This window comes from Nicotiana tabacum, chromosome 8 (genome assembly GCF_000715075.1).
Source record: "Nicotiana tabacum cultivar K326 chromosome 8, ASM71507v2, whole genome shotgun sequence".
Lineage (NCBI taxonomy): Eukaryota > Viridiplantae > Streptophyta > Magnoliopsida > Solanales > Solanaceae > Nicotiana > Nicotiana tabacum.
In genome coordinates this window covers 1829351-1841931 of record NC_134087.1, presented here as the reverse complement: position 1 = coordinate 1841931, position 12581 = coordinate 1829351, and the positions used below count along the sequence as shown (strand labels likewise).

The 12581-nt window shown below is 35.7% G+C and overlaps 2 protein-coding genes across 2 annotated transcripts; both read left to right on the top strand.

Moving 5' to 3' along the window:
• The first annotated feature begins 9033 nt into the window (after nucleotides 1-9033).
• On the top strand, nucleotides 9034-10047 carry LOC107759196 (uncharacterized). Its single transcript, XM_016577077.2, has one exon. The coding sequence runs from the start codon at nucleotides 9034-9036 to the stop codon at nucleotides 10045-10047; it is 1014 nt and encodes a 337-aa protein (XP_016432563.2).
• A 1505-nt stretch (nucleotides 10048-11552) lies between these two features.
• On the top strand, nucleotides 11553-12173 carry LOC142162817 (uncharacterized). Its single transcript, XM_075219681.1, has one exon. The coding sequence runs from the start codon at nucleotides 11553-11555 to the stop codon at nucleotides 12171-12173; it is 621 nt and encodes a 206-aa protein (XP_075075782.1).
• Nucleotides 12174-12581: the final 408 nt, after the last annotated feature.

Below are 12581 nucleotides of genomic sequence, written 5' to 3'. Positions count from 1 at the left end.
AAAAATCTAACAGAAGTTTGGAAAACCATCATTTTCGGTTTTGATATGACCAAACCATTTTGTATAATAATCTTTCTAAATAGGTCAAGATGTTTAAAATGAGATTCTATATTTTTTGAAAATACTAGAATGTCATCAATATAAACAATTATGAAATCCGTATAAGGAAGAAAGATATCATTCATAATTTTTTGAAATTCTGAAGGTGCATTTTTCAAACCAAAGGGCATGACATTCCATTCATATTGGCCCATTGGCACATTAAAAGCAGTTTTATATCTGTCTGATTCAGATATCTGGATTTGCCAATAACCTGATATTAAATCAAATTTTGAAAATATAATGGCATCATGTAGTCTATCAAGTAAATCCTTCTTATTAGGAATGGGATATCTAATCCATTTTAAAACCTTATTAAGGGGTTTATAATTAATGACTAATCTAGGAACTCCTCGTTCCTGTTCCACATGTTTATTAACATAAAAAGCAGTGCAAGACTATTTGGACCTTGAGGGTCTAATTAAACCCTTCTGCTTTAAGGAATCAATTTCCTTCTTGCATAACTCCAAATAATCGGAGTTCATTTGACAAGGCCGAGCCTTGGTGGGGATATTATCCTCAGAAAAGTCTTCTTCATAAGAAAGACTTATAATATGCTTCTTTCTACTCCAAAATTGATTTGGATGGTCACCACAAATAGAAGCAGTAAATTGATTTTTGAGAAAATTAATTTTTTCTACCAGCTTAGGATTTTGTAAATCCTGTTCTATAGTAATAGAACAAATCTCCTACTTCAAAAATTCTATTTGACTGGCTTTTGAAGAAATATTATTAGAGATAATTTCATTCAAAAATCTTTGAACTGGCTGAGTTATAAACTCAAAAGTGATACTTTTACTATATAAGTACATGTAAAGATTTTTGTATCCCAATATAAAAAAGGCATTAGTTTTATGAAAAATGGGACACCTAGTATAACATCACGTTCAATGTCTTTCACCAGAACAAAGCTTTCTGGTATACAAACATCTTGTTGGGAAATATAAGCCCTAGGCAATTTATATGAAATGCCTATTACACCACCACTAGCATTTTTCAAACGATGAGTGGTTTTGTGAAAATATCTAGAGGGTATTACCCCTTCTTTCACACAATTCAAGTCTGGTAGAGGCGGTGATGCCATTACCAGGTAAGTCTGGTAACCCTACATTACCTGTTTTGGGCCGAGTCACTTTACAAGGGTAAGGAAATCTGAATTAGCCCAATATGAAATTATACAATCAATTTCATATGCTCTCTAATGCTAGGCCGTCAGACTACCCCCAAAATATTTCTAGTAAAGGCCCAATAGTTGATAACTTGGATAACGGGTCTCTTTCTACACAACAATTACACGAAACCCATTTCTATACGCATGAAAAGTGGTCGGCCATATCAATCAATCCCTTTATTCCTAACACTAACTCTATAGCTCTTAAATCACCATCTTTAGTTAATTCTCGCACGTCTTCCCAAGAGTGCATGCCACATACTCAAGACATGCCATGTAACCAAGCCTTTACACCCCAAAACCTATTAAACATAGACAACTCATAAGGGACTCTTCCTAAGATAGACACATCGGACCAGGCAAGTAATAGCATAGTATCAACTTTGCATGCTATAGTAAATTTTGTTCCTTCTCAACCTGAACTTCCCCAAAACCAAGGTAAACAATATGATGATTTACCATATGAAGATCATCATGATCAGTCCTCTATCCTATCTACTCTAAATTCAAATACGTATCCTTACTCAACTCAAACTCCATACCCTTTTACTAGTATAACTTCTGCATCACAGAAACACCAAACATCCTTAGATAATGCAGAGGCCAACGTTTATAGGTATGAGTCGGAATATTCGAACCAGCAGTCAATCTTCCATATACCTCGTCTCAATGGATGGTCCTCAGTTGCCTCATAGCTCATCACCTCTAATTTACACATCTCAGGTGATGACAACCGATCTCCCTCTCCAATCTTGGCTAGAAATGGGGTTGCAGGGTTATGCACTGATATTCAACCTATAACTCAACAACCAAGAGTTGGTGTTGTTGACACAAAATCCGACTCACTTAGCGGAAATAGTGACGGAAGGAATGAGGTTGGGAATGGAGGCTTTCAATATGAACCAATGGTATACAATTCAGACTCCTCTTCCGATGGACCAACAGGCTTCAAGTTCAACTCAACAGCCATGGTCACACCAAATGGCACAAATGAGTCCAGCGTGGGAGCAAATTGTAAGCCTCTTACCCTTCTATCCACCACATCACATGGGCTAGATTTTTGCCCCGTGGTTTCAGCCCCTAGACACATTCAATCCACTATGCCCTTATTCCAGTCCACTCAGTCCCTTAGAGAGTCTTACTCCACCAAAGAGCCCAGTCCACTCTCCCCCTCCTTCTCCACAAGAACTAGACAGAGAGACAACAGAGGAATTGATAGCAATTCTTGCTGAGATGAGGGAGACAAGAACAGAATTTTGGTGGTTAAAAGGGATTTAGTTTTACAACCTTAAAGAACAGTTCAAAAAAAGTTTATTCTAAAGTGTCTACCGGAAATGGTTACATACAGCCTCAATTTTCGACCAACCACCAATCCCGACGTAGGAAAGTATGTTATGGTGATCATACCAACACTTCTTCAACTCCCACTGAGTCTGGATCCTCTAGTGACTCAGAATCCTTTGTCCCAACCCAGGAACCCTAATTCTTACAAGAATTTTCTAGTTTGGAATTGTAAGGGTTCTCACAATCTAGAGTTTAGGAGACATTTTAGGTCTTCATTAGATAACCATAAACCTACTCGTGCTATTTTACTTGAAACCCACTTGCATGACCATGAAAGGCTACGTGAAGAATTTAACTTTAGTAACATGGCTCAATCTCCTGCAAATGGGCTCATAGGAGGATTAGTGGTTCTTTGGAATGCTATTCTCATCAATGTAATTGAAATGAGAGTTGGGGAATAGGAAATACATTGCCTTGTCCAGGTTAGTCCTACAAAACCTACTTGGATTTTATCTGCTATTTACGCCAGTAGACTCTATCAATTACGTGATATGCTTTGGAATAGTTTAATTAACCTGCATGTTAACAATGGTATGCCTTGGTTAATAGGGGAGATTTTAATGAAATTTTAGAAGCTAAGGAAAAGTTTGGGGTCTACCAATTAATAACAATAGGTCAGATAAATTTGCTAATTTTATGAATAAATGTAGACTTATTGATTTAGATTTTCAGGGCAGTAGGTTTACCTGGACTAATAAACAAAGAAATGGACGTACCATATTAGAAAAGCTTGATCGTTTTTTGGTTAATTATGATTGGCTAAATTTATTTCCAAACTCCACAGTTATACATTTACCTCGTACTCACTCTGATCATTGCCCTTTGCTTATTAATTTGGAGCCTTCTCAACCTCTTTATAATAGAATTTTTAGATTTAAGACTATGTAGACATCTCATCCTCAATTTCAAAAACTGGTTCATGCAACATGAATGAATGATGTACCTTTATTAGCTACTACTGAAAATTTTAAGAGAATAGCTACACGTTGGAATTTCAATATCTTTTGTAACATTTTTGAAGGAAAAAGAAAATTACTAGCTAGATTAGCAGGCTTATAGTCTTCAGTACATTATCCTACTAGTGTTTTCTTGCATAATCTAGAAACACAATTAAATTTGGAATACAGTCACATTCTTCGTTCAGAAGAGGAATTTTGGCAGTTAAATCTAGAATAAATTGGTTGAAGGAAGAGGATTCTAACACTAGATTTTATCATCTATCTACCCTTCATAGACGTCGTAGAAATAAAATAACTGCTTTACAAGATAATGTTGGGAATTGGGTAGACTCTAGTACTGAAATTTGTAATCTAATACTAAATTACTACACTAATTTATTTCATACTAATCATCTAATCTCAAAAGATATAATAAGGACTTCTTATAATTGTTATATTTCTTCAAATGATTTACTTATGATGGAATTACCACTTCAGCAAGAAGAAATTTTAACAGTTTTGAATAGTTTTAAACCATACAAATCTCCAGGACCAGATAGATTACATCCAATCTTTTACCAAAAATACTGGAGGGAGGTAGGTGCTAAAGTCACCTCTTTCTGTCAAAATGTGTTAGTTCTAAAACTATCGCAATAGATCTTAATAAGACTCTTCTTTCCATTATACCTAAGGTAAAGCATCCTACATGAATCCAACAATTTAGGCCTATCAGCCTTTGTAATACGGTCTATAAATTAATTACTAAAACAATAGTTAATAGGCTTAAACCAATTATAGGAAATATTATAGTAGCAACACAAATAAGCTTCCAACAAGGTAAAAGAGCTTGTGATAATGCCATAATAGTACAAGAAGCCTTAAATTATCTTGCTAAAATGAAAGGGAAATCTCCTGCCATGTTATTAAAGCTTGATTTAGAAAAAGCATTTGATAGATTAGAATGGCCTTTTATAAGACATGCTTTAGTTTACTTTAATATTCCTCAATCAATGATCTTTTTAATTATGTCCTGTGTGACAACTACATCAATCTCTATTTTAATCAATGGTTCGAGTACCCAATATTTTACACCTTCAAGAGGAATCCATCAAGGAGATCCTTTGCCACCCTATTTATTCATTATGTGTATGGAATTATTATCTAGAAATATATCACAATCAGTGGACTACTTAAATTGGCAACCTATCCGGATTTCTAATAAGGGTCCATCACTATCGCATCTTTTCTTCGCAGACGATATAATGTTATTTTCTAAAATAACTACTAAAAGTTCCCATGCAATTATTGATGTGTTCAATAACTTCTCAGAATGCTCAGGGCAAAAGATTAACTTTGATAAATCTAAGTTATTTTTCTCTAAGAATTGTAGTACTAATGATAAGGTTTTTGCAATAAACTCATTTAGTATGAAAGAAGGAACCTCTTTCGGAAAATATTTAGGATTCCCCATGTTCCAAGCAAAGCCTAGAAATGTTGATTTCAAATTTTTGCTTGATAATTTCAAGAATAAATTAGCAGGCTGGAAGTCTAAATTCTTAACACTGGCAGGAAGAGCCACTTTAATAAAATCTACATTAAATCAACTTTCTAATCATATAATGCAATATATACATATTCCTTCTAATATTCTCCATAAGCTAGATCAGTATCAACAAAATTTCCTATGGGGTTCTACTTTGGAGAAAAAGAAATTGCATCTTGTTAAATGGGATGATATTACGAAGCTAAAATATACTGGTGGATTAGGAATAGAAAAGTTAAGATATAAGAACAATGCTTTATTAGCAAGTTTAGCATGGAGATTATTTAATTCACCAAACACTATGTGGGCTAAGGTGTTACTGTCCAAATATCTACATACTTCTCATGCTAAAAGAAATTCCAATATTTGGTCTAACATCATCACTGGTTGGAACCTATGCCAGTTAGGCATAAAATGGAATATAGAAAGAGGCACACACATTAGGCTATGGGAGGATCCATGGATTGCACCCGGTACAACTATTAGATCAACTATCTATGGACCTTTACCTTTGGAGTATCAAGACATGACTATATCATCCTTTACTAATAATGAGAGATGGGATTGGAATAAAATTCCTTTTGACCTACCCAATACCATTAGACATCTAATTAAATCGGTTTATATTTCAAAATATGGTAACAAAGTTGACAGAATTTTCTGGGGTTTAACTCCTACGGGTATTTTCAGTACTAAGTCCATGTATAATATATTAGATACACAACATAATATTACTATAACAAATTATATAAATTACGACTGGATTTGGAGGCTACCTGTTCAACCCAAAATCAAAGGGTTCATATGGTTGCTTTTTAAAGAAAGACTACATGCTATGAAATATCTCAAATATTGCAACATCATTCAAGATGCTACATGTCAATATTGCCATGAGAAAGATGAAAACACTAAGCATCTGTTTCTAGAACGCATTAGTGCTAAAACACATTGGCAGACTTTGGGTATACTTGATTATATCATTTACTTATCACAAGATTCGAATGATTCTAATTGGATTCATAAGCTTATAACTTTCAAAAACTTTTATGTTTCATACAAGATAAATCCAACCACATACTTGTCTTTGAGTTTATGGAATATTTGGTTAGCCCGGAATAATAATTGTTATAAACATAGTACATCAATAGCTTCTACGGAGTTAACTACTCAACAAGCTGCTGAATTTACATATCTTATTGCTAAAAAGCATACTATTAGGAGAAAGAGACAACAAAATATTAAATGGAAACCTCCTAAATTTCCTTTCTATAAACTAAACACTAACGGTACTCATAATAACAGTAAGTCTGGTATTGGTGGTTTAATACGAAATGCAAATGCGGAATGGGTAACAGGATTTGCAGCATCAATTACAGCAGAGTCAGCAACTACAGCAAAAACATATGCTTTAATGCAAGGACTCCAATTAGCTCTTGATCGTAATCTACTACCACTGGAAGTAGAAGTGGACTCAAAGGATTTACTAAGATTACTCACTTCCACTAAAGACATACCTAATAATTTAATTTCTGATTGCAGGTACCTCCTGGACAGGTTTGGTAAACCTATAGTAATGCATGCGTATAGAGAGCGGAATGGAGTTGCGGACAAACTGGCAAAAGAGGGCTGCAATTTTGACTTACAATCAATGGTGCATATTTTTAATGACAGCCCAGTTTTAGCAAGGTCACTTTTGAGAGGGAAAAAAGTGTAGTGCATGGACCTGTTTTGGATAATGATAGGCCTAACTCTAGTGATTACAATATTGTAAATATGAATGTTAATAGTAGTAGACCTATGCGTAGTAGTAAAATAGTTGGACAAAATATTATAGCACCCAATGCAGGTGCCTATGCTTGTAATAGGATGCAAGGTATGCATCCCGCCTCTGTACGCAACGTTTAATATAATATAACTTATCTTTTAAATCAAAAAGAAACTTGAGATTTAGATTAAAATTATGGTGAAACGCTCAAACTATGGATAGGACTACAAAATTAAAGTTTTACTAGATAAAAAACTAAAAATTGGATAACAAATTAAAACTAAGGAAATACAAAATAAATATCTCGTGTGGGTAATTTTATGATCGAAAATTAAAGTCTATTTGTATCCTAATGTTAAAAGAGAAAGAAAATTTAATTACACGTTATACAAAAACAATTATAAGAAAATTCAATGGATTTAAAATATAATAAAAGAACTAGTGTAAATAGTGATAACATTCTCTCTTGGCGCACGTTAACGTGGCTTTGCTAACGTGCGCTTGGAAGCCATGAGAGGGAGAGGCAGACCCAAGCGGAACCAGACGAAGATACCAGTGAATGATCAGCGATCAACGGAAACAAGGAGTGTTGTGCTGGAGCTGTTTGTGTCACCAAAAGGGTTACGAATTGAGGAGCCGAGTGAAAACTGTACTCCTAGAAGCATGCAAAGTGAGCTAAACAGAGTAGATGTAGATCTATCACTGGGTAAAGGCAAATCGAAGGAAATTATAGCTACTCCCACAGCTGAGCGAGCTATAATTGACGGATCTGGACAAAAGGAAGTACAAACACAAGGAGAGAAACAGAATAAGAATGTAACAGTACCATGCAGCTCAGGTACTGTTAAAGACGGCGAGCAAGGAGAAGCAAGGAAGATGACCATGGACCAATCCTAGGCAAACGTGGTTGCAGGGAATAAATTGGCTATTAAAGGGATGAATTTACAGTACATAGCTCCAACAGTTCAAAATGGGGAAAAAATCGCGAAGCTAGAAATTGAAGATGTTGAACTAGAAACTGAGAAATGGAGTTCTGCTATTGTTCTATATGTGATTGGGGAAACACCTACAATTGGAGCTATGGATCGATTTCTGACCTTAGTGGGTAAGTTTCCAGTGAAACCACAAATCTTCTATCATAATGAAGGATATTTTGTAATAAGGTTCACTAATTTAGAGGAGAGGGATCAAGTGTTGTACTCTGGGCCACATACGATTAATAACAAGCCTATGATAATGAAGGTTTGGTCGGATGATTTTAATGTACATGATGAGGTCCTGAAAACCATTCCCCTATGGGTGAGGTTTCCAAACTTACCCATAAATTGCTGGGGCATGAAAGCTTTAAGTAAGATAGGAGCACATTAGGAAATCCAATATATGCAGATGAATGTACTACTGGTTCAGTTAGGATTTCTTATGCACGTATGCTGATAGAAATGGACATCACAAAGCCTCTACCTAGATATGTGAAGCTACAGGATCATAAAGGGAAGTTAATCCAACAGGAAGTCACCTATGATTGGGAGCCAAAATACTGCACAAAATGTCTGAAAATTGGACATGATTGTGCAGAGATTAAAACAGTACAACTCCAAAGAGTGGTGCAGCAGAGGAAGATCATAAAAAATAAGCAAGTATGGCTCAGAACTGACAGGCAACATGATAATGTGAAGAAGGCTGAAGTACAGTAGGAAGCAGTAGTGATTAATCAACAGAGTGAACCAGATCCAATAAACAATGATGCTCAGAGAAAGGAAGGGGGGTGGATAACTGTCCTAGGAAAATCAGCAGCAAGGGCAGCTAAAGCTAAAAAAGCTAAGGAGCAAGAGATATTGGGAAGCAATGGATTACAAAACCTAGCAATAAATCAAGCATATGATGAGCCAGGTACAAGTACAATGCAAGAGAGGAGTTAAAAGGTGCAGGGGCTGTATCACCACCCATACTTTATACCTGTATGAGTGTGATAACTTGGAATGTGAGGGGACTGAATAAGACTTATAAGTAAAAGGAGATAAAAGAATTTATAAAATGGAATAATAAAGCAATAATAACATTAGTAGAGCATAGAGTAAAAAATCAAAAAGAGAATGCAGTGATAAAGAAGCTAGCACCTAGTTGGGAATGGATTTCTAACTCAACTATAAACCATAAAAGCAGAATCTGGCTCATGTGGGATCCTAGGATATACACTTTTGAGCCAGTGGAAATAGAGGAGCAACTGATACATGGTCAAGTCAGAGTTATTGCAAAAGCTGTTATGTTTAGTTTTTCAGCAATATATGGATTACATACTGTTAAAGACAGGTTGAAGCTATGGGACAAGATGAGGCAAATCCACAGCATACAACAAGGACCTTGGCTAGCTATGGGAGACTATAATGTTGTTGTACATCCACAAGATAGACTATGTGGTACAGAGGTCCAAGATATGGAAACAAAAGATTTTAAGGAGTATATAAGGGATACAAGAATGAATGAGTTGCAGTATGTGGGGAGGAACTACACCTGGACTAATAATCATACCTATAGCAGAATTGACAGGGGACTTGTAAATACTACTTGGATGATGACAATGCCAAATGTGAAAGTTCAGGTGCTGGAACCAATGGTATCTGATCACTCACCATTGAAGCTAGAAATCTGTCAGGCACAAGGAAAGAAGAATAGGCCTTTCAAGTTATTTAACTGTATTGCTGACCACCCTCAGTTCATGCAACACATTGAAGAAGCTTGGAAGGATAGGAGCACAAATGGTAGAATGCAGACAGTATGGAACAATCTTAAAGGGGTAAAAGAAGCTATCAAGAGCCTAAATACTCAGCATTACAAAGGGGTCGATGGAAAGATCAAAGAGATAAGGAGGAAGCTACAGAGAATACAAGAGGAAATGAGCTCAAAGCTGCAGAATAAGGAGCTAAGTGACAAAGAAAAAGAACTGAAGGGTGAATTAGAAAAATGGGGAAAGATAGAAGAAAGCATATACAGGCAAAAGTCAAGAGTGCAATGGTTGAAGTTGGGAGATTCTAATTCAGCCTACTTCTATTCACAAATGAAGAACAGGAATCACTTGAATGAAATCCAAAACTTAACAAATGAGGTGGGAACTCAGCTCATGATGGAGGAAGATATAGAAGCAGAGATACTAGGATACTATAAAAAAATTGCTTGGATCAAGAGTTGACAGCATACCAGCCATCAATCCAAATACCATGAAGCAGAGAACAACATTAAATAGAGACCAACAGGTTCAGCTAATAAAGCCAGTCTCCAAGGAGGAAGTGTGGGAAGCCATGAAGGGTATCAGTGACCTTAAAGCACCTGGTTATGATAGGTTTAATGCCTTATTTTTCAAGAAGACTTGGCAGATTGTAGGTGAGGATATAACAATGGCAGTGTTGGAATTCTTTGAAACAACACATATGCATAAACCTATCAACTGCACAGCAATAACTTTAGTGCCTAAAGTCAGAACCCTATGAGTATTAAAGAATATAGGCCTATCTCATGTTGCACAGTTCTATACAAAGTGATCTCCAAGGTTATAACCAGGAGATTGCAGGAAGTTATGGAGGACTTAGTAGACAACACACAATCAGCTTTTGTGCCTGGAAGAGTGATAGGTGATAACATAATTCTAAGCCATGAATTAATGAAAGGCTATGGAAGAAGAGGAGTATCACCCAGATGTATGATGAAACTGGATATGCAGAAAGCTTATGACTCAATTGAATGGCCATTCATGGAGCAAGTTCTAAATGCATTGGCTTTTCCTGACAAATTTGTGAAATGGGTTATGACATGCATGGAGACTGTGACTTATACTGTGATGATAAATGGAAACCTGACAAAACCATTTGAGGCCAAAAAGGGGTTAAGGCAAAGAGACCATATGTCTCCATTTTTGTTTGTGCTGGCAATGGAGTACTTAACAAGAAGCCTCAAAACATTGAACCAGATACCAGATTTCAACTACCATCCTAAGTGTGCAAAGATGAAATCTTGCAGCTTGGATTTGCTGATGACCTTTTATTATTTTGCAGGGGTGATATAGGCTCAATAAAGCTCTTGTTCCAATGCTTCATGGAGTTCTCAAATGCTTCTGGCCTGATGATCAATAAACACAAGAGTTCCATCTTCTTTGGTGGAGTATCACAAGCTGATCAAGAGGAAATCCTAGAGTTTCTAGGAATTCAAAAGGCTAAGCTGCCAGTAAGGTACTTAGGTGCCCCACTAAGTTCAAAAAGAGTATCCATAGCCCAGTGTCAACCTCTAATCGACAAGATAATGGGAAGAATAGAGTCATGGACTACCAAATTTCTATCTTATGCTGGCAGAGTCCAACTGATAAAAAGTGTGCTATTCTCTATACAGACATAATGGGCACAAGTTTTTGTGTTGCCTAAAAAGATTACAAAGTTAATTGAAGAAATGTGTAGAAGTTTTTTGTGGACTGGCGAAGGAAGTATATCGAAGAAGGCTCTACTTGCATGGGAGAAAGTCTGCTTGCCTAAATCTGTAGGAGGCTTCAACATTATGAATATAGCTGTATGGAACAAGGCTGCCATCTGTAAGCAATTCTAGAATTTGTGCAAGGAGAAAAAGAAATTGTGGATCCAGTGGATACATAGCTACTATATCAAAGGAAGACACATATGGGATGTTCAACTAAAACAAGCATCGTGGATAATGAATAAGATCTTAAAAGCAAAGGAGACATTCGTGGATGCAGGACTCAGCTATGAATACATCATGAATATGCAAAGCTGCTCAATCAAAAACATATATCACAGTTTGCGTGGAAGATTTGAAAAAGTTAGTTGGAGAAGGTTAGTCTGCCATAATACAGGATGCCCACGATGGACATTTATTCTAACTGTGGCAGCTCATGGGAAGCTATACACAAAGGATAGATTGCAGAAGCGGGGATTGCAGGTGGATCAGAAGTGTGTATTGTGCAACCAAGCCAATGAAACTATACAACACTTTTTTTTTGAATGCACATATACGAAAACATTGTGGAGCGCGTTGTTAACATGGCAAGGAATTAGAAGACCTGTAGCTGGTTGGGATGAGGAACTACGATGGGCTGAAAAGAAGACTAAAAGAAATACAGCTGCTGCAAAGTTATATAAAATGGCAGTAGCAGCAACAGTATACCATGTATGGAAAGAAAGGAATACTAGAATTTTTCAAGCAAAAGTGACAAGTTGGAAAGCAATGAGTAAGAAGATCATTCAAGTGATACATTGTCGAAGTACCAAACATACAGCGGGGATACTACATAGACTAGATTGGTACCCAGTGTAATAGTTAGATATAAGTGTATATAACAGCATATGGGGAGTGGGTGAAGTATAGGAAAGAAGGCTATCTTGTAAGGTTTTTTTGACTTACTTGTAAATATTTTCCCCGGTAATACAAAGTTTAATTACCAAAAAAAAAAGAATTCCTTCCAAAAAAATATAATAATAAAAAAATTATCTATTAATATTTTAAACTAATTCAAAGTTATAACTTAAAATAAAATGTGATATTATATATTTTGTTTATTGGTAAAATATTAATGTAAAAAACTAATTAAAAATTCATAGTAGGGAAGAGGATGTTAGAGGAAAATAGAGATAGTGTGAGAATATTTATACTTTGAATTAATTAAGTATAAGTATATTAAATAATTAAATAATACTCAAAAATATTATTGAAATATTTAAATGA